At 35.9% G+C, this 22156-nt stretch overlaps 1 protein-coding gene across 2 annotated transcripts in view; it reads right to left on the bottom strand.

Moving 5' to 3' along the window:
* Positions 1 to 3082: 3082 nt before the first annotated feature.
* The window catches only part of XPO1 (exportin 1), a 44572-nt gene continuing 25498 nt past the window's right edge, over positions 3083 to 22156 (bottom strand). For both annotated transcript variants that reach the window (XM_027072385.2, XM_053200644.1), the window contains 21 exons: positions 20117 to 20178; positions 19857 to 19901; positions 18398 to 18579; positions 17134 to 17182; positions 16933 to 17052; positions 15664 to 15792; positions 14844 to 15002; positions 13313 to 13510; positions 12403 to 12541; positions 12030 to 12211; positions 11795 to 11951; positions 11531 to 11694; positions 10842 to 10976; positions 10308 to 10491; positions 9902 to 10008; positions 8059 to 8253; positions 7207 to 7375; positions 6396 to 6530; positions 6154 to 6313; positions 5308 to 5404; positions 3083 to 4200 (listed from right to left, as the gene is read on the bottom strand). In XM_027072385.2, the coding sequence (XP_026928186.1) occupies positions 4054 to 4200; positions 5308 to 5404; positions 6154 to 6313; positions 6396 to 6530; positions 7207 to 7375; positions 8059 to 8253; positions 9902 to 10008; positions 10308 to 10491; positions 10842 to 10976; positions 11531 to 11694; positions 11795 to 11951; positions 12030 to 12211; positions 12403 to 12541; positions 13313 to 13510; positions 14844 to 15002; positions 15664 to 15792; positions 16933 to 17052; positions 17134 to 17182; positions 18398 to 18579; positions 19857 to 19901; positions 20117 to 20178 (2915 nt within the window). In that variant the 3' untranslated portion in view covers positions 3083 to 4053. The remainder of the gene's footprint in view (positions 4201 to 5307; positions 5405 to 6153; positions 6314 to 6395; positions 6531 to 7206; positions 7376 to 8058; positions 8254 to 9901; positions 10009 to 10307; positions 10492 to 10841; positions 10977 to 11530; positions 11695 to 11794; positions 11952 to 12029; positions 12212 to 12402; positions 12542 to 13312; positions 13511 to 14843; positions 15003 to 15663; positions 15793 to 16932; positions 17053 to 17133; positions 17183 to 18397; positions 18580 to 19856; positions 19902 to 20116; positions 20179 to 22156) is intronic.

Below are 22156 nucleotides of genomic sequence, written 5' to 3' on the forward strand. Positions count from 1 at the left end.
GCAGCCTGTGACGGATTCTTTTATGAACCTCTTTTCCATAAAGATTTACCTTCACATCTTTACAGAATGAATTCTGCTGTTAACTTTTTTGGAGGAAAACTGAACACACACTACCAAATCGACCATTTAGTTCCTCTTGGTATTCTAATAATCTGTTTTTCAAACCCATGCTTGCCTATCTGTGCTGGCATCAAACATGAAATGTCTGCATCCTATGTAAGCCTACCAAAATAATTAGACTCCAAGTGAGATAAGGAAATGCCTGTGAAGACTGAACTCACACGTGATTTACGCACTTCTTTATTACAACTCGAAGAGGACATCAGCTGCAACACGTACCAAGAATGAGAAAACACTGCCAACTCAGTGTATCTGATAGTCCTGCAAAATGCATAAATTGGCTACAGCAGCCTCTTTTTGAAATTTCATCCATCTGTTCACACTTTTCATGAATAAAAATGCATTGCTTGGTATTTGGTAGACAATTCCTTGCATTACAGATATGGACAGCTCCCTTGCCCAGGCCTCGAGAAAAATTTGGTTGCCACTTTGCACAAAAATACAGAATTGTGGTTACCCTTTGAACAATAAGATATCCTTCCTTAATAACGTTTATGCCCTGCTGCTTCTGTGTGCCTTTTTGTACATACAAGTTAACATTTTGATGTTGGACCTCCTTCTGAAGACACTTAGCAATTAAACAATACACACAAAATCCGATGACTAAGTTCACATGTGGAGAAAGTGGTATTGCTGGGATACCAGAAATTAAGAGGGCATGGGCTGTTAAGATATACTCTAATTTGGGGCACCTGAGTGGCTCAGTTTAGAGTCCCGAGTCTTGAATACAGCTTGGGTCATGATCTCAATGGTTTGAGATTGAGCCTCACATCAGGCTCTGTGCCGACAGGAGAGCCTGCTTGGAATTCTATCTCCCCAGTCCCTCCCTTGCTTGTGCTTTCAAAATAAACACTTAAAAAAAAAAAAAAAAAAAAACACAAAAAGCCCAGATATACTCCAATTTCAGAGCAACTAAAATGTGAAAAAATGCACCCTACAGTTAGCTATGGCATCAGGCATATCAGCAAGTTTCTATATAAATCCTCCGAACCATCCAGGGACTTGGCTCTGGGTTCCCATTTTTGAAAGTTCACATGAGTTACCTAAGATTGTCCATCTAATGAGTGCCTAGACCACGATTCAGTGCCACTGACTATGAAAGATAATTCCATTTCTCCCTCACAACAATTGAGACTGGGGGGTGGCAGGGGTGTCAGTACGTTAAACGTCCAACTCTTGATTTTGGCTCAGATCATGATCTCATGGCTCGAGTTTGAGCCCAGCATTGGGCTCTTTGCTGGCAGCACAGAGCCTCCTTAGGATTCTCTCCCCCAGTGTCTCTGCCTGCCCCCATGCTCTCTCTCAAAATAAATGAAAACTTAAATAGCGCCATGCCAAATACTAAAATGGCCAGTATCAGTGTGCTTTGCTGTATAATACCTTGAGGGTAATCCAAATACGATCAAAATAAAATCAAGCAAGGAAAAGAAATGTCCAGTCTAAATTTGTTATCACTAGTTTTCTCTAGTTTTGGTCAATTCTTTGTTCAATAGCTAACACAAGCTTCATGCAAGGGACTCAACTATGGGAAAGAGCATACCTCTGATGAAATCTTTGTGTAAAGAAAACAAGTTTGAGGCTTCTACTTCAATTTATGGATTCTCATTGAATGTATTTACTTTATATAAACATTGAAGAAATACTTCTTCTAGGCTATGGTTCTGTAACTAATTACCCTTATTAAGGTATACATTTAGTATCTCATGGAGTTCAAAATAATATGCAGGGTTTATTAAAATACAGGACAGTAACAGAAGTCAGAAGAGGAAATGGGAGGTAAGTTATTCTCAATCCAAAAAAATGGGAGGGAAGTTCTCTCTCTCTCCAAAAAAAACATTAAAGAGTCAAGTTGCCAATCATTTCTAATTCAAAGCGGACTACTGCCAAGGCCTGTTTCCTTGCAACATCTAAAACCTACCAAGAGTGCAAGGGGGGGGGGGGGGGGGCAGGGGTACACAGTGGATGTGCTGGAAGGTAAGAAAATTCTGTATGATCATAGGCAGAAATGGTAACAGCTATTCAGAGACGATATATTTTACAGCACATTCAAATACAGCATAAACAATCTGAACTTAGGGGCGCCTGGGTGGCTCAGTCGGTTAAGCGGCCGACTTCGGCTCAGGTCACGATCTCACAGTCCGTGAGTTCAAGCCCCGCGTCGGGCTCTATGCTGACTGCTCAGAGCCTGGAGCCTGTTTCAGATTCTGTGTCTCCCTCTCTCTCTTCCCCTCCCCCGTTCATGCTCTGTCTCTGTCTCAAAAATAAATGTTGAAAAAAAAAAAAAAAAAGAAAAATCTGAACTTAAACTCTTGTGTGATCAAAGAAAACCTCTTAAAAGGTGTTTTTAAGCAAACACCAATGAGAACTAAGCAAAGATTTTAACAAAGCTAAAGTCTAAAAGTTTTCCAATGTTCTTTTAATATAAACTCTTACCATTTACTGCCCTGGAAAAAAGTTTTATGCAGGATTGTATTCCATTGAAATGATAGTTTTGCCAAAGCCTATAAAAATTAAGAGTACAGCAATTACACAATATTGCTGACTCTGCATGAACATGAGGCACTTCAAACGTTTACCTTTTGGTTTAAGTTTATAGATGGTTAGATTCAATCCTCTGGAAACAGGTTCACCCAAGCCACTTTTCTGTTTCTATTCCCCTAGTTGTTGCCCTTTCATGTTTTACAGGACATCTACACATTGTCCTCTTTCTTCCCTTTCTTAAAGGGATATATGGCAACTTTTCGAAGTGTTAGATTTTACAAGAATACAATTAAGGCTATCCGCAAGCTTCTTACACTTGGGTTCTCATTCTGTTACCCCTTAACTCCAGAAACCCTAGAGATAATATTTGTAAACCATCAAGTGTCAAACTTCACTTAATAATGTTACCTAAAATGTAAAACACGTAATAAAACCACTTTCATTAATACAGGAATAATCTTGAGCCAATAAAGGGAGAGAATAAATGTAAACCAAGTTTATTTTGCTTTTTAAGTAGTGTTCTTAAAGCACTACAGCTTGGTAAACAATGTAAATTAGTATAAGTCATCTCAAAAGCCAGAGTTTTGTTTTGTTTGTTTTTTAATGAGTTGTTAAAAAGATGCAGCCTATTCTAACAGGATAAATATTTTTAACCATTTCACTTCGAGTTAATGAAGGCTCACAAATGAGCAACACTCCTCATTGAGGAAAACAAAAAGCTGTTGTCGACAAGCGACAGCACACACACACAAAAACAAAAAGAACTGTGTAAAAATAACTAACTGTGTTCCCATATTTTTTGAAGTCGCTTTACAATGGGATGATATGCACATGATCTTGCTGCAAACTTGCCATACAGACTTGTAATACATGTAGTCTAGACAAACGATTCAGTCCAAGAGGTGCTAACTTCAGACAATGCAGCACTATAATCCTTTTAACAACGCAATTTGTTTTACTCATTATCTTTTCTTCTAGGCTGAAATACAGGCTAGAAAGAAAATGCTCCCTAATTAAAAATTGGTACTGTTTACAGGAAAATTGTGTAATTTTGCATTAGAATTTACAAGTATATGTTCAAATTGAATTTACCTCCTCCCCCCATCCCAGCCACAACATGGGCATGAAGTAAAATTTTTAAAAATGCCTTAATTTTTAACTTCATGCAAACTAAATAAAGATGACCAAAACAAAAGCTTAAACAATGGAAGGATATTTCACAGAAAATTTCTTATACAAAAAACACATAAGAAAAAGGGCCACTAGGTGACATTTTAATTTACAAATTGGCATCATTTTGGTCGACAAATATCCAGATGCTGTTGTTTTCTTCTGCTAACAAGTGTTGCAGAGAGGGAAAAAAACAAAAACCAAGAAACAAAAACAAAACAAAAAAAAACCCAAAAAAACAAAAACAAAAAAACCCCAAAAAACCCAGCATCACTTCGGATTTTAATCACACATTTCTTCTGGAATTTCATGTGGATTAAGGATGCCAGGGACAGACATTTGAAGTTTATGTTTCTCTTCCTGAGCCTGTCGAAGGGCTGTTTCTCTTTCTTCCAAAAACAGATCAGATGTATCTTCACCTGCAAACTCCTGTGAAAACAAGATAGTTGAGCTGTCAAAAAAACCAAAACTTCAATTTTGGAAAAAGACCTGCTTTGGAAAAAAAAAAAGCATAGACAAGCACCTTCTTTTGCCTACACAAGAATAGAATTTATCCTTCCGTTGGTTGAATTTCCTTTTTTTTTTTTTTTTCATTTATTTTGGGGGTGGGGGGAGAGAATGCGTGTGCATGGTACACATAAGAGCAGGAGAAGGGTACAGAGAGAGGGAGAGAATCCCAAGCAAGCTCTGCGCTGTCAACATAGAGCCTGACACGGGGCTTGATCCCACGAACTGTGAGATCATGATCTGAGCTGAAATCAATGAATTAGAGGCTTAACCGACTGAACCACCCAGGTGCCCCCACTGGCTGGGTTTAATTTATGGTATATTTATACAATTCTGTGTAGCTAAATTAAAACCAAGGGTGGCAGTTCTGGGGATTAAAAAAAGGTTATGTAAGAAGAGGCATGTCTGATATCATATATAGAATATGCTTCATAAACAAAGATTTAAAAACCTGTTTCATGGGGCACCTGGGTGGCTCAGTCTTGGTTAAGCATCTAACTCTTATTTTGGCTCAAGTCATGACCTCACAGTTTGCGGTGAGTTTAAGCCCCGTGTCAGGTTCTGTGCAGACAGTGTAAAGCCTGCCTGGTATTCTCCCTCTCCCCCTCCCTCTTTCTCTCAAAATAAATGAATAATTAAAAAAAAAATTACCTAATTTGTCAGAATTCCCTAAAATGGACTCCTAACTAACCAAATGGGTATAAATCCCCAAAGGGACTGCCAATATATTTCTTCCCCCATTTTCCACAATTTAAAAATCATCTGTAGGATATATTCACAATATTGCAACAGACCTTTATATCATCTAAAATGAATTATGTTAGTAACACATTTCCAAAAACATTTTAAACTCATTCTCTTGTCAACTATGTTTTATAGTTATTCACTGTGAATCAGTCTCAAACTAGGTAAACCTGAATATTATTCAAAAAGTCCCTTTTGCTTCACAAAAAAGTGGTTAATTCCACAAAGCAACAACTAATCATATTCAGTCTTAATACTTCTGCCAAGTGCAAAGAAAATACGTACCTTTATTTGTACTAGGAAATCCCTAAGATGTTCCTTGAAAGCAGGAATATCCTGATTTAAGCTGAAAAGCCCTGTCACAAAGAGCTTTACTTGAGCACTGCAAATCAAAACACAACAATTAAATAATCACTATTTTTAAAATGAAAAATGTATGCGTATTAAAAAGCATATTTAGGGGCGCCTGGGTGGCTAAGTCGGTTAAGCGTCCGACTTCAGCTCAGGTCACGATCTTGCGGTCTGTGAGTTTGAGCCCCACGTCAGGCTCTGGGCTGATGGCTTGGAGCCTGGAGCCTGCTTCCGATTCTGTGTCTCCCTCTCTCTCTGCCCCTCCCCCATTCATGCTCTCTCTCTGTCTCAAAAATAAATAAACATTAAAAAAAAATTTTTTTAAAAGCATATTTAGGGGCACCTGGGTGGCTCAGTCGGTTAAGTGGCCGACTTCGGCTCGGGTCATGATCTCGCAGTCTGTGAGTTCGAGCCTCGTGTCGGGCTCTGTGCTGACAGCTCAGAGCCTGGAGCCTGTTTCCAATTCTGTGTCTCCCTCTCTCTGACCCTCCCCCGTTCATGCGCTCTCTCTGTCTCAAAAATAAATGTTTAAAAAAAAAAAAAAGCATATTTATTGGGGCGCCTGGGTGGCTCAGTTGGTTGAGCGTCCGACTTGGGCTCAGGTCATGATCTCACAATCCGTGAGTTCTAGCCCCGTGTCAGGTTCTGTGCTGACAGCTCGGAGCCTGGAGCCTGCTTTGGATTCTGTGTCTCCCTCTCTCTCTGCCCCTCCCCTCCTCATGCTGTCTCAAAAATAAATAAAAACATTAAAAATAAATAAAAAAAAAAAAGCATACTTACTCTTGTAGATGAGGGAATGCAGATTTAAGGAGATTTGCCACATATTCCTGAATGAACATTTGGTTGTTAACCGGATTTCCAGGATTTAACGGCGTACTTATTTTTCCTTCTTCAACCAAATTAAACATATATGCAAGTATTGATGCATGCATTGTCAAGCCTGTTGATAAAAAGAACATTATGAACTCCATCATGTAATAGCAATGGAAACCCTTAACATTTTCATGGCTTTATGTGCTTACCAGCAGTATGTGAGGTGTCTGTCACAACAGAAAAGATATGCTGAAGAATATCACAAAAATACGTTTGATAGAAACTCTGAGCTGCAGCTTCTTCTTGTGCAACATTTTGTAAGAGTGTAAAAAGTATCTGTAAGCCTGAAATGTATAGAACACCAAAAAAGTCAATTCTCTCCCTATCAACTCTAAAAACAGCATTACCAAGTACAAATCTATTACAGAAACCAATTACTGTTTAAAAACAAAATAGGGGCACCCAGGTGGCTTAATCAGTTGAACATTCGACTCTTGATTTTCAGCTCAAGTCATAATCCAAGAATTGTGGGATGGAGCAGAGTGTTGGGCTCCACACTGAGCCTGGAGCCTGCTCAGGATGACAGCTTTCTTTCCCTCTCCTCAATTTGCACCCTCTCTCTAAAATAAAAATAAGTAGGATAAACCACGACATCTCTAGCAGGAGATGCAAATTTCCTACTAAAGATGTCGTGGTTTATCCTTATTTTGACCCTTAGTGGAACAGAGGCAAAGCATATGAGGGAAAAGGAAACAAACAGTGGATAAGAGAGGTTCCTCTACTTTGAATTTTATGCCCATTTCCCCATAATTCAATCCTGCCTATGGGCTCACTATGGAAGAGATAATTAAACTGCTTTTAGGACTTTCTTAAACCTATATATACAACTGATGCACTCAAACAAATCCCTGATAACAAGTGCTAGCTACCTAGCTACAAATACAGCCCTACCTGTAAGAGTCTATAGGTTATGTATTGGTAGGGCAAATGAATAAAAGGACCTAATTTCTATGTATTTACCTGTATCTGCAACATTCCTCATAGTGTGTTTGAAAGCCCAAATAATGGAATCCAAAACAAGTTTAAATTGTGCAGGTGGTATAGCCAGAAATGCTGGGAAACAATGAGAATTGACAGCCTGAAGTAGCAAGAAGAAGTTTGTTCTGTGTTCAGGATACTCCTCAAAGTCCTAGAAATAAATGGTGAGAACAAAGTTTCAATGCCTTAATTATGTTAAATAAGACAGAAGAAGTAAACACTAATTTATTACAAAAGTTTGGAGTTGTTAGGGGCCCCCTGGTGGTTTAGTCAGTTAAACGTCCAACTCCGATCTCAGGTGTCAGGCTCTACCCTGACAGTGCAGGACTGGCTTGGGATTCTCTTTGTCCCTCTACCTGTCTGCCCCTCCCATGCTAGCTAGCATGTGCATGCTCTCTCTCTCAAAGTAAACAAAACAAAAAAACCCACATAAAGAACATCACATTTTCTAGTAACTCCGAGTATTACTACCACTTTATGATAGGGACTTTGAGACTGCTAATAGAGATTTGAAATTTTACCTACTGTGTAAATTCAGACTTACATCTACATTTTTCCTTCTTGCTTAATATATTTTCCCATTTCTTATAAGCATAACTGCTAGCTGCTATTTGAATGTTACATACAGCCTATCAAATTTAGCCCTATTTGGCTGTTAAGATCTCTTTTAACAGAAAAAATTTTTAAAAAGTATTTCTCTTGTCTGCAAGTTCAAATATTTAACTCCAGATTTTAAAACTTATACTATTCTCATAAGTATCATTTACGCTTTCAAGAATTGCAAGGATACATACTGCAAAATTCCTCATTACAACTGTAAGGTAAACCACATACCTTATTTATCATATTCAATGTGCATTCAAAAACAGCATCAAATATTTGAGGTATTTCAGCTGTTATATGTCCTCCTAACTTATTGACAATAATAGCCATAGTACTAAGCACTTCTGGTTCTCTAGCAGCGGGGACATTTCTCTGATAATCAATGAGAACTGCATCCAATAGAGGAGGAACAAAATTTTCGGCTACCTGTTAAAAAAAAAAAGTTGTATTCTATGTGTATTTGCTAACTAATATAGTTAGACAGGTGTTGTACTGACATTTAAGTATCTGCTTAAGACTGGAAAACTGCACAATTTAATTTGGTTTTGGAGACTAAAACTTTTTTTAGCAAAAGAAACCAAGAAATTGTAATAGGCTGGGAAGAGCCAACAACCTATTGTAGAGTACAAGTTTGTCATTACCAAGGCAACTGCAGCCCCATATCAAGCAAGTGGCTCCATGTTACTATGATAGGACCAGGATTCTATGTGATAACTTAGCTAAATGGAAAGAAAATTCCTCCTAACCAATACTATCAGTTTCATCAATGCATAGTATCTGTAAAAACCATGCAGGCTCATATATAATAAAAAATAGACACCCATTCAATGATTTTTTTTAACTTAATGAATACTAACTGGTAAGTATCTTAATGAACAAAAATAATAACCATCCCTTACACTTGTAAAAGGAATTGGAACTGTACCAGAAAGACCATGCATGGGTTTCCATGAGTCTCAATAAACAGGATCTTAAGGTGTAACTTACATGCTTTTAATAGTTTCTTTACTAAGACATGGACATTAAATACAAGCAATGTTTCTTGTAACTGAAGATTACCAGTGTTAGTAGTGCCCTACCATACAAAACAGATCTAGTAAAAATTTAAGAATAAGCACATTATTTTTCCAATAAGCTACTTGTTCTTAGACCAGAACTGGTTTCTCATTTTACTCTCAACACTGTAATAATTCTTTTCCCACAAACTGAATCTTCAGTGTGTTTTTCAGTATTTTATCGTGAGAACTGCACAGTTTTCTGAACAAATTTCCTGAAAAAATGTTAAGGAACAACACTGAAATTTCAACATTATGAAAGTAAACAGCACATGTGTCAACCAGTGTTTCCACGTAGCAATGATGGAACAGAAAAGGATTTTTTGCAATGTTCCAAGGAAAGAGAATGAAATGGTAGAATAAATAAAGAATACACATTTAAAAAAAAAAGAACTTTTTCCCAAGTTGAGGCATATAGACCCTGGTTTAATTTCTGAGAACCAATTAAAACCAAAAGAAGTGGGGAACCTGGGTAGCAGAGCTGGTTAAGCATGCAACTCTTGATCTTGGCTCAGGTCATGGTCTTGTTCTTGAGCACCAAGTCCAGCTCTGCGTTCACAGTGTGGAGCCTGCTTGGGATTCTCTCTCTGTCCCTTCCCTGCACGCACACACTCTCTCTCAAAATAAATAAATAAACAAAACAAAAAACCTAAAAGAAGAGATTTTTAATCCCTCTAATTGGGAAAGCGCTTACTCTCACTGCAGAGGCAAACTAATGACAGCTTTGTAAATTGCTCTGAAAAATCCCAAAAGAACACAAAAAATTTTACCCTATCCATAGAAAAATGAAATGGCTTGAGCTACCTTGTTACATATCACCACTGTCCCCCATTAAGAGCCAATTTCTTAGGAACATGGTATATATTAACTAATATTTTAAAGTATTTGAGGACTAAAAAAATAGGACACTAAAATAATCCCCCCCAATATGTGCATCGAAATTTACCTTTAATTGGGCAATATGCATATATAGGAAAATACAACATCCACTTAAACAAAAAGTGTAACGTTTCACTTACCATCTGTGGATCATTGGACCGGCTCACCCAACCAGATATTAACTTTAAAGTTTCCCTTTTTACAGTTCGCATACTTCTAATCAACGGTTGCTTTGTAACCATCTCACCTAAAAAATACAATCCAGTGGAATCCAACTTGACAACTAAAATTCTACATCAGTAGTTTGTTTAAGACACTATTAGCTCCCATTTACTACACAAAAACTTAAAGACAGAGGCACAGAAATAAATGTACCGGGAAAACAAAATTAGACTAATTTTACAAGGGAAAGGGAATTCAACTGGCTAAAAATAATTGTCTGGGGTCATGTGGGACATTGGGAGAGTTAAATTAAATCTGTGAGGAATGAATGTTTAAAGAACTGACTTGTCATACACCACTCCACAAAAGTTCAGAGTCACTTACCATTAGCTTGGATAGCTGCTGAAATATTTTCACTGAGGCACTTGTATACATTAAGCATATCTAAATAAATTCTCCCAAGCTGAATTACAAAGGGGTGTCCGACAGCTTTGCAGGCTCTAACATTTGTTTTCAATATGCTACCGAGCTGCTTGACTGTTTCAGGATCTTTAAGTATATCCACATTCTGTGAAGGACAAGTAACAAAATTTCATTTATCACATGAAATTTACCTTTGTAATTACTAAAGGAAAGAACACTACCTACACCTTACTCCAAACCACCCACACATTTATAATCTGAGAGTAACACAAATACAAAAATCTTTATTGCCTATGTCTACAAGTAAGAATAGAAAGTGTCCCACTAAACCATCAAAACAGAGTTAAGATTATAGTGTAATTCTTTTTAATGTGCAAAAATGCAGAAACCATTCATGGATAACGAATACACATCCAAGGTACTGAATTCATTACTTTTTGTAAATAACATGTCTTGCTTTCCGTTAGAACTTTGAAAAAAAGTAGTAAAACTTACTTTGGTTGCCTGCTGGATTATGCTATCCCAAACCTGATTAGGAAGTAGCATATATTTTTCTATTAAATGTTCTTGCACTGTTTGGTCTGTTTGTGCACCAATCATGTACCCCACAGCTTCATAAAATGTATGGACCTATGTAAAAAGGCAGACATTTTACTTAAGAAAAAAAAAAGTTCATTTATTTGCGGGGGAGGCAGGGAGGAGACTGAGACAGAGAGAGCACATGCACGGGAGAAGGGGAGGGGCAGAGAGAGAAAACCTCAAGCAGGTTACACTCTGTCAGCACAGACACTGACATGGGGCTCGAAGCCATGAACCACAAAGATCATGACCTGAGCAGAAATCTAGAGTCAGATGCTTAACCAGATGAGCCACTCATGCGCCCCCAAATATTTTACTTTAATGCATCATAAGGAAAGCAATTCATGTTTGTAGTGGAACTCATTTTATGAGTGTGAGAAATAACTTGCATCAGGTAGACAAATAGCCTAACAAACTTCTGGTTAAATTTTTGTCTCATTATGAACATTTAATGGGTGGAGGGATAGGTGAAATAGGGAGGAGGATTAACACGTGTACTTATGATGGGTCCTGAGTGATGTATGGAACTCTCTATTCCCATTAAATGCATTCCGATTAAAACAGTAGTCATTTTCTAAGAGAGATATACTCAGAGCTCTACATACCTGTTGAGGCTGAAGATCACAAATTATGGTGTTGATATTGTTCAAAATTTCATCAATAAATGGCATTACTTCTCCAACCTGAACCTGAACAAAATGCCTGCGGCATTTTTGAGCTATTTTAATGAAAGTATCACAAGCCATATCTTGGACTCCGTCATGGGTCTCTAAACAAAACAAAAACATTTATCATAAGATTTTCAAGAAAAAATGTTTTTGTTCAAGAAGCATAGAATAACTAAGTAATATATATTAAAGAGGATTTACCATGCATGAATTCAAACAACTTGTTAACTACAGTCTTCAGAAATTTCCAGTGAGCTCTTAAAAATCTTGGATATTGACCTACTATGTACATGATATTTGAAGCGATAATAGCTTTATTATCTTTGCCTCTTTTCTGTTCACATAATCCTAATAGATCCTGCAAAACAAGAGAAATTTCAGTCATTTAGAATAAAATACAGTGACCTAAAGGTTCCAGTTGCTACCACTTGCATACCTTTATAACAGTAACAAGAAATCGTTTTTCATCCTCTTCATGCATTGCTCCACTAATGGAGCCTATTGCCCAACACAATGTATTCAAATTTTTCCATGACCACTCTGTACCATTCACTTGATTGTGAAGCTTCTCAGTCATTATTCTTTCTGTATCTACATAATCCAGGTGAGTGAGATAAACTATAAAGGAAGGGAAAAGGTTCCAAAACGTCAAATAGCAAAACTCTATGAATAGAAATATTAACTAAGAAATAACAGCACATTAATAAAGATGGTTGTTGACAAATTCAGAAAACTATACATTTCCTAGTATTTTCACCCCAAGAGAATTCCAAAGATGAAGATTAAATTGACAGCATTTATTAACTTACCTAATGTTTCTCTCATATTCTTATACAAATTAATGGAATCTGTATCCTTCATGAATTCTCTTACAACTTCTCCCTGATCATTTTCTACAACCAATACTTCCTCTGGTTTAGCCATACGACTAACCATTAATAAACGGACCTATTCAACAAATACACAAGAAAAACCTGTTACCTCTATGAAATCAGCCACATCCAGCATAGGAAAAAAAATTAAGAATAAGCACTTTATACTTAGACCAACATACCTCCCAAAATTGTTCTCACAATATAAAATATAGACATTTAGAAAATAGAATTCTACAGTAAGTTTTCTAATGTTATTTATCATGAATAAACATCTACTGTTCAGTTATCCTGTGTCTCATCTAGAGATTGATTCAGTAGATTGGTAAGTGATCTCTTAACTTGCATTTCTTTTTTTTTTTTTAACTTTTAATGTTTATTTATTTTTGAGAGACAGACAGTGCGAGCAGGGGAGGGGCCGAGAGACAGGGGGAGACAGCATCTGAAGCAGGCTCCAGGCTCCGAGCCGTTAGCACAGGACCTGATGCGGGGCTTGAACTCACAAAAGGTGAGATCACGACCTGAGCCTGAGCTAAAGCCAAAGTAGGCCGCTTAACCCACTGAGCCACCCAGGCACCTCTTAATCCGCATTTCTAACAAACTCACTGGTGGTGCTGATGCAGTATACTCGTAAGGCCACACTACTAAAAACCAAAGCTCTTAAACCAATCCCTTTCAATGGTCTAGTTTTGAACAGGCATGAAAAAGTTGGATTCAATTTTTGCAACTCTTTTATTTGGATAGATCATAAAAGCCAAAATAAAATAAAACCCACCATTTGCATTTAGTCTTCAAAATCACAGCAAGGAACAGGAAGAGTGAGCAATCAACCACCCAATTGAGTTACCTTGGATAACACGGGCAAATACAGCTGTCTCCTGGGAGGAACATCAAAATGTTGGCTTCCAGATAGCAACGGAGAAGCAGATGTAGAGAATGGGCTCTCTCTATAGAGTTCAGCTGCTAAATGATTCCAGTACTCAAGACAAATCTTAAAGATTTCAGTTTCCTCCACTTCTGATACCAACAACATATAATGAAGGGCCTACAAAGAAGACCAAAACTATCAAAATAATCCTTAGACATTATTATCCTGCCACAAATTGCCTTCCACTCGTTACATTAACAGGAAATAAAAATTCATGCTTCATTTTACACAACTCTGTTTCGTCATTCATCTAACACACTACAGATATTCTGTAGGAACAAATTGTGCTTTCTTCTTCATCCCTTTTTTTAAATGTTTATTTTTGAGAGAAACAGAGAACAAGTGGGAGAGGGGCCGAAAGAGAGAGGGAGACACAAAATTCTAAGCAGGCCCCAGGCTTTGCGCAGTCAGCACAGAGCCCAACACGGGGCTCAACCAACAAGCCAGATCATGACCTGAACTAAGCACGAAGTTGGATGCTTAACCCATTGAGCAAAGCAGGCGCCCTTCTTCTTCCTTTTATTAATGTTTCATTAATTTGTTTTTGAGGGAGAGAGAGAAAATCCCAAGCAGGCTCTGTGCTCAATCTCATGAACCGTAATCAGGAGTTAGGACTTTTAACTGACTGAGCCACCCAAGGACCCCAAACTGTGTCTTCTGACAGGTCCTGGAATACTTCAAAAACCTTATGTAGTTATTAGCCAATACATATGTTAATTAAGTCCCCTAAAAAGGTATGGACATTTAGTACCAATAGTAAAGTGTAAACAATCCAAATATCCATCTACTCAGGAGTGGACATGCAAAATATGATATAATCATACAATGGAACATTATTCAAAGAATAATGGAATGAAACACAAAGAAATGAAATATATAGGCTGCAAGATGAATGAACCCTAAAAACATGCTAAGTGAAAGAAGCTAACTACAAAAACCATGAGCCCATTTATATGAACGGTTCAGAATAGGTAAACCCACAGAGAGCAAATAAGTGGTTGCTAAGGAGCTGGGGGGAGAGCAGAATGAGGGATTATTTTAATAGGTATGTCATCCTTTGTGGGTGATGAAAAGGTTTTAGAAAAGGTGACAGTTGATAACACTGTGAATGTCACTGAACTGTACACTATAAAATACAGTTTTACGTTACATGCATCACACTTCAATTTTAAAGACTATCTTTAAAAATAGTCTTGAAATGTCTGAGTACCCTTTAGGAATTTAATTTTGATAATAAAATTACTGATCTGGCATTGTTGAGAATATAAAAAAGCAAATTCAGCTTGTAACTCAGAACATATTTTTATGCACTGACGAGTAAGAGGTAAGAAGATACATCAAAGGTACAGACATTAATAAAAGGGTAGACATTTTAGAACAAAGGCATTTCTGAAAAAGCTTTCATTATGTAGAGAAGAATTTCAGAAGCCAGAGGCTTCATAAAGCCTACCTCCATGAGTGTTTCCCTGAGATTTAACCTTTTTTCTATAAGTTGACCATGTTCCTTAAGAAAGGTGCAGAGAAACAAACTGAGATTCTGAATAAAGTTCTGTTCATCATCTTTTCCATTTGAGTACGCAAGTCGAATATTGGTATTTAAAGGTAGCATCTACAAGTTTAAATATGGACCATTAGTCTGAGCCTGTATTTTAAAACCCACAAAAGACATTATTTCTAAGCCCTAAAATTTGATCTCCTTGTTACTAATATTAAACCATAGACTTAAATAGATTATTCTTCACTAGAAACCTTTGGTTCTTTATAGTTCTTTTTGTGTTCTGGCTTCTGATTTTTAAAAATGCTACAAGAGATAAGATTTCTTTTCAATTTTTCCGTTATCAGACTTTTCCTTCCTTAAGGTTATTAGAAACAAAAATATTCAAGTAATTCATTCGTATTGTAAACACAAACTGTTATGTAGTATTAGGAGTAACATTCCGAATAATTTCCTACATACCTAATCAAGGTTGTACTGGCCCACCTCTTTAGTTTAGAGACATAAGTTTTCAGAAGAAAAACTAATACTTAAACCTCAGGTTTCCAAGTTTTTAAATTCTGTTTAAATACATTACTATGATACTCCCAGAATCTTTATTTCAAGGAATTTTCAAAATGTTCACTAAAACCTCTACCTAATCTTATTTTATATAATAAATACACAATCACATTATAGCAGATCTGTTATGATTGATTAGTTGTGACAAAGCAGTTCAACCCAACTTTTTCCAAAGCACTAAAATTATTTAGTCTGTTGTTAAGTGTTGTATTACCTGTTTTAGCTGCATCATTGTCAGTGTAAATAATGTTACAAATTGTTCCTCATATTGGCTTACACTTACACCAGCAATCTCAGTGAGGCACTTCAGAGAGACATTTCGAAACATTGGAACATTCAGGAACTATTTTAATAAACGAAGCATAAAATTAAATGGCCATTAATACTTTATTAACAATTAAAAAAATAAAGGTTTTAACAATTGAGAACATAAGAGGGAAAAAAACAGGTAAATGGATAGATACATTTTGTTTGCACATATATTTTGAGGAAATTTCATTATACATCCAATAGACAGTAAAAGCTTCAGGAGCAAACTGTGCTTTATTTTGATAGGTCTTCAGACATCTAAAACACAAAGTTGCTTAGTGACTTTCCCACAATCTATTATATGCCTTAATTAAGGACATTATATTTTATGCATAGTCTAAGAAAGTCCCAGGATTTACTTAGGATTTTAAGAGATGGGCAGCACACCTAGGATTAACAAACGTGAGATAAAATTGGCATACCATTTGTGGATGGCAATTTGGTAAGCACCAAAAACCTTAAAAAAGAAATAACAGACATGCCTATTGCCCTGATACATGTATAAAATTTTTGCAAAATAAATATTTAGAAAAGTAGATTAAGTGTCATTATTATTTAACAATGTTTCCTCTGCAGTACAACTGACAATAAGTTTTATATATAATTGTCTACCAATACAATGTCTCAAGTATTATAAATTCACATATTAGAACAGAGTATTACCTCAATGAACTAAACTATAAAGCCTCAAATGTTAAGTTATAATAAGGCCTCAATTAGGCATACAAATTTATTCATCGTATCTGCCAAGAAAACATCTGGAAAAATAATACACCAATTGGTACCATCATCTCTGGATGAACAATTATTAAGACCTCATATAGGCTAGGCATTACACACTATTGGTTTAAAAAAAAAAACAAAATGGAAAAAACCCAGACTTTGTTTTATAGAAATGTCCCTTGATTTACCTTATTGTGACCTATACAATCAACTAAAATCAAATTAAATCTGTTAAACAGTGGTTCACATGGATTTCTAAGATTTCTGACACCATTTCAAAGAATTACCAGCTGCAACTAATGAAAAATTCTCCTGAGCAGTTTTCTCATCTTAGAAATAACACTAGTTATACCTATAAATGCAAAATGGTTTTTCTATAGCACAGAGCATTACAAATTATGAACATATGCCAACTAGACAGTGATAAAGAACTGAAATGTATTCACTATACCTTATAAATTAATGTGCTGATTAACTTGGTCTCAAAAATATATCCCAGTGGAATCCAATTAAGAAATCTGAGCAATGTTTCCAAAGTTGCATGTACAAGTGGAGCATTTTGGGAATTTTCCTATTAATGAAAACATACCTGGTAAATAATCCTCTTCCTATAATTAACTGTTACTTAATAAATGAAATCAAAAGCACTTACCATCACAAACTGACACAGCTGGAAAATTTGCGAGAATTCATTGCACATGCTAAAAGAAAAAAGTAAACTGTTTAGAAGACACAAATACTGTAATTATTTACATAGTAAGAAAATTACTAAAAATGTCACCAATCTGGTCGCTAAAAATTTGAGTCACTTCTATTTAAACACAAATACCAATAACTTCATCAAAAGCTATAGAAGTTACTAAAACTACATGTAGTATAACTCTTTCAAAGCTTACTCATAAAGAATACTATAAAGAGCACATAATTTGATTTTGTGGAGATTTCTGTCTTCCTCTAATGTGAGTAATTTCAATCCATCTGGTCTTTTTAGTGATTTTTTATTTTAAAAAAATTGTTTATTTTGAGGAGTGGGGGAGGGAATGCGAGGGGCCAGTGAGAGAGAGAGAGGGAGAGAGAATCCCAAGCAGGTTCTGTACTGTCAGCAACAAGAGGCTGACACAGGGCTCAGTCCCATGAACCATGAAACCATGATTTGAGCTGAAAACAAAGAATTGGGTGCTTAACCAACTGAGCCACCCAGGCGCCCCTAAGATTTTATTTAAGTAATCTGTATACCCAACGTGAGATGTGAACTTACAACCCTAAGATCAAGAAGAGTCGCATGCTCTACTGACTGACCCAGCCAAGCACCCAAAATCAATCTGTCTTTTAAATCAAGATAGTTGAAACAAAACTCTGCAAAATAAGAGGGGTGGCATTATATATATGTATCCTAAATCCTAAAATATGCTTATACACCAAAACAGAGACAATCTTGTGAAGTCTGAAGCTAGTCTGAATATATAAATGTGAAATACTGCTGTGCCCTACCGACGAGAACAATTTTTATCACTAAGTGAAAAAATAAAGTGGCCTACTTCCCAGGACACAGGACTGGTAACAATTCAGTTGACATTTGGACCCAAGTCATTTCCTTGAATTATATTTAGTCACCATATAAAAACAGATCCCAAAGGTTTCTAGAAACTCCACACCTATACTCCTTTTGCATGAGATGTATGAAGTTATTTTGCTGGGACAATGAAGTATGACATCCTATCTTTATCATCACACATAATTTTTCAAGGCTCCAGATTTAGAATTATTAGGTCCACTCTAGGACTATTTAAATTTGTACACAAAAACAATTAAAAGTAATTTAACATATTTACAATCTCAAAAATTTATAATCTACCTCCAAATTCCTGGACATCCTTTCAGAAAAGCTTAAATTCTAAAGCAAAATAATTACTTGCCTGTCTTTTAAATGCTTAGCTTTCACTTGAGTTATTTGTCCACTAGAGAAATCAAATACTTCTTCACTCAAGAGTTTAAGAATCACCATATTATTCTGACAGAGACTTTCACTAGTCCTACTTGCTCCAACAATGTCACTGATAAAAGTTGGCCAGTGTTTTGGCCATTCTTGTTTCAGTATCTGAAATAAGATAGGAAATGTTAATTTCATTTTACTTCTCAATGGCAGATAAAGCAAGAGTGAATAACAACCACTTTTCATTTTTTCCCCCTTGAATGTGCCAGCCTCTATAGAATCAACTAGATAAAGTATAACATAAGATAAAATATAAAAGTATAAAATTTTATAAAGTATATATATATAGAAAAAGTATAAAACTTTATAGATAAAGTTTTCAGCTTCAAATGCCCAGGACTCCTCTCAGTTTTCCCAATTGGTATAGTCTGGTTCCTTTTTCTTTTTTAATTAAAGATTTTAAGTAATTTGTACACCTAACGTAGGGCATGAACTCATAACCCCAAGATCAAGAGATGCATGCTTGCGTGTTCCACCAACTGAGCCAGCCAGGTACCCTGGTCTAGTCGGTTCTAATACGCATGCATATCAATACAAGCTGGATACACACGTACATATTATCCTAGTAGATATAAAGATCTAACTCTAAGCAGTAAAAACATGATGGGCAGAGAGGCTCATTTTCTCATATAAATTTGGAAGGCAGCATTATAATTGGGGATGGAATCATCTTTGACCAAAGTCTAATGAACTGTATTACATTTTAAAGTCCATACTATATATTATGCACACTAGGATTTTCCCAACCAGATATTCCATATAGTACCTGTTATTATAAGAGGTAACTAACTTCTTTGTACTTCTCTCCATCCCAAAAATAGGCTGACAACAAAAAGTCCCCAGGATAAAAGCGTAACTTAATGAAAACCCAAATGTTTTCATCATTTACTAAATGGAAAAATCTGTATTTTTTCCTCACATACCAATTAATGTTCTCAGGAAAACTTTTGCAATATTATAAAAAATATGTAAATACAAAATTCAAAAGTGAGATTATTAGATAAGTTTGAAAAACAGACTAGGTGTAGAGATCGGTTTAAGGAATGTTGAATTCAAAAGCAGTGATTTATGAATTAAAATGGAGACAGATGACATGGAAAAAAAGTATGCACAGGAACAGGCAAATGAAAAAACTGTAATGGGTCTGATCCATACTGGAGCCATAGAAGTGATAAACTTACAGTATGTAAAGTTTTCAACCATAGCAAAATTATAATTTCAAATGCGAAAACGGTAGATTATAGTTATTGTAAAAACTATTATTACTTTAAGATGTTAGTCTAGCTATTTGACAAAGTAGGTTTGAATATTTTGTTCCAGTAATCAGCCTAACTGAAGCATTAATTATTCTATGGAAAACAGTAAATGAAGTAAAAGCTTACCTGAACAAGAATCATATTTAATTTTCCAATATACACCTTTTCCTTCTAAGAAAAGAAAAAAGTTTAGATTAAATGAATGTCTAAAATAAGAAATAGTAAGAACACAAGCAAAGGAATTCCTCTGAAAAAAATGAATGCAGATCTACTGTAAATGATTGTACATATATGTTTGTATGTCTGTGACAGGAGTAGATTTAAGCTGAAGATTCATTATTTAAATGATTTTAAATTCTCACACTAATTTCCAAAAATGGTCTTACCTCTACACAAGTTGGGTCAGATGACGTCTTGATAATGAGGCCAACAACGTATTTTTTAATTCCTATTAAAAAAAAATATTCAACACTTTCATAGCACGCCAATAAATCATCAGTAACAAAAAACCGAGGAAGGGGAAGATAAAAGGTCAGATAATAAACCCCAATCCCATCAGAAATATTTACATTTTTGAATGATGCCCATCGTTTTTGTGTACTACCCTTTAAATTTTAACTTTTGTTAACTTTACCACATGTATAGGTTTAACAACTACAGATTATATTCTAAGATATTCTTTAATGCTATATCAGTCAACATGTAATTACAAAAACAACCCCACCAGGGATTAATTTGTTGTTCATTTAAATAAACATAAACTTATTTTTATAAGGTTACAACTACAAAACCCCTGAAAAGCATTCTAAGTAAGTTTACTGAAAATATATTTTTTTGAAAAAAAATTTTTAACATTTATTTTTGAGACAGAGAGAGACAGAGCATGAACAGGGGAGGGTCAGAGAGAGAGGGAGACACAGAATCTGAAACAGGCTCCAGGCTCTGAGCTGTCAGCACAGAGCCTGATGCGGGGCTCGAACTCACTGACTCAAACTCATGGACCACGAGATCATGACCTGAGCTGAAGTCTGATGCTTAACCGACTGAGCCACCCAGGCGCCCCTATTGAAAATATTTCTAAATCAAGATTAGATGTTGTTTCCCTTTTCAAATTTAATTGTAACATTAAGGTATTCCTAGAAACTTTTTATTTTGAGGAAAGTACACCTGAGCAGGAGAGGGGCAGAGAATCCCAAAGCAGGCTCCTCACTGTCTGCGCAGAGCCTGACATAGGGCTTGATTTCACCAACTGGGAGATCATGACCTGAGCTGAAATCTAAAGTTGGATACTTAACCGACTGAGCCACCCAGGCTCCTGAGGTGGAAATGATTTTAACTTGTCCCCTCCACTACAATACACAAGAATTAAGGAGAAAGCTTTGTTTATAATGTTATTTACTTAAGGATATCTTAATAGTACAACCTATTCTTTAAACAACAAAGACTTCTTGCCTGTGATTTTAATTCACATCATTCAAAATTTACAGAACATCTATTATAAGTTCCCTTCAGTTTCAAAATTACAGTGCTCCTACATCAATACATCCAATGGGTTTGAGAGGTAGGACCCTTAAATAAACAAATTATGATTTCCTACCATATAAAAACTACTCTCACATTTAATTTAGGCTTTGGTACCAAACGATCATCATCTTTGACAGCTATCTGACCTTTGGAAATACAGTTCAAGAGCTTCTGGAACTATGTTGCCCCAAGCTTTATGTAACAAATTTGGAACTCAGGGAGAGGGGATTTGGTAAGAAATTTACCCATAATATTAAGCAGGAAACACAGCTGACATGAAGGCAGTAAAATGTTGATCTGACTGTAAAATCATCTCAATACTTCATGTGCTGAAGTATTAAATTTATTCAATTTGTTCCTCCATTTTCTTTCATATTCCAAGCAACTAAACATTAAAATACACTAATTATGTAAATAATTTCCTTATTGTAAAAAAACTACTAGTCCAATAAAGTCACATGAGAGCTATTTATCAACTGAAAATGTAATGTTAAATGGTATCAATATTCACAGATTAAGAGACATTTAAAAAACTGTTTGGTAAGTGCCAAAAATTTAATTGTTATATACAATCTAATATAAACTATCTCATTTATGTTTTTTTTAATAAAAAGCTTTTTAATGTTTGTTCATTTTTGAGACACACACACACACACACACACTCTGAACCAGGCTCCAGGCTCTGAGCTGTCAGCACAGCTGACATGGGGCTTGAACCCACAAACCATGAGATCATGACCTGAGCTGAAGTCGGGATTCTCAACCAACTGAGCCACCCAGGCACTCTTCATTTACATTTTTAAAAGCTAGTTCTACCCTAGGCAAAGACCACAATACTAAATGCTGCAGACAAAATCTATCAATTAATGCTAAAAAAGAATGGGAAAACCTTTCAGAAAAAA

The sequence above is a fragment of the Acinonyx jubatus genome, chromosome A3 (assembly GCF_027475565.1).
Source record: "Acinonyx jubatus isolate Ajub_Pintada_27869175 chromosome A3, VMU_Ajub_asm_v1.0, whole genome shotgun sequence".
Taxonomy (NCBI): Eukaryota; Metazoa; Chordata; class Mammalia; order Carnivora; family Felidae; genus Acinonyx; species Acinonyx jubatus.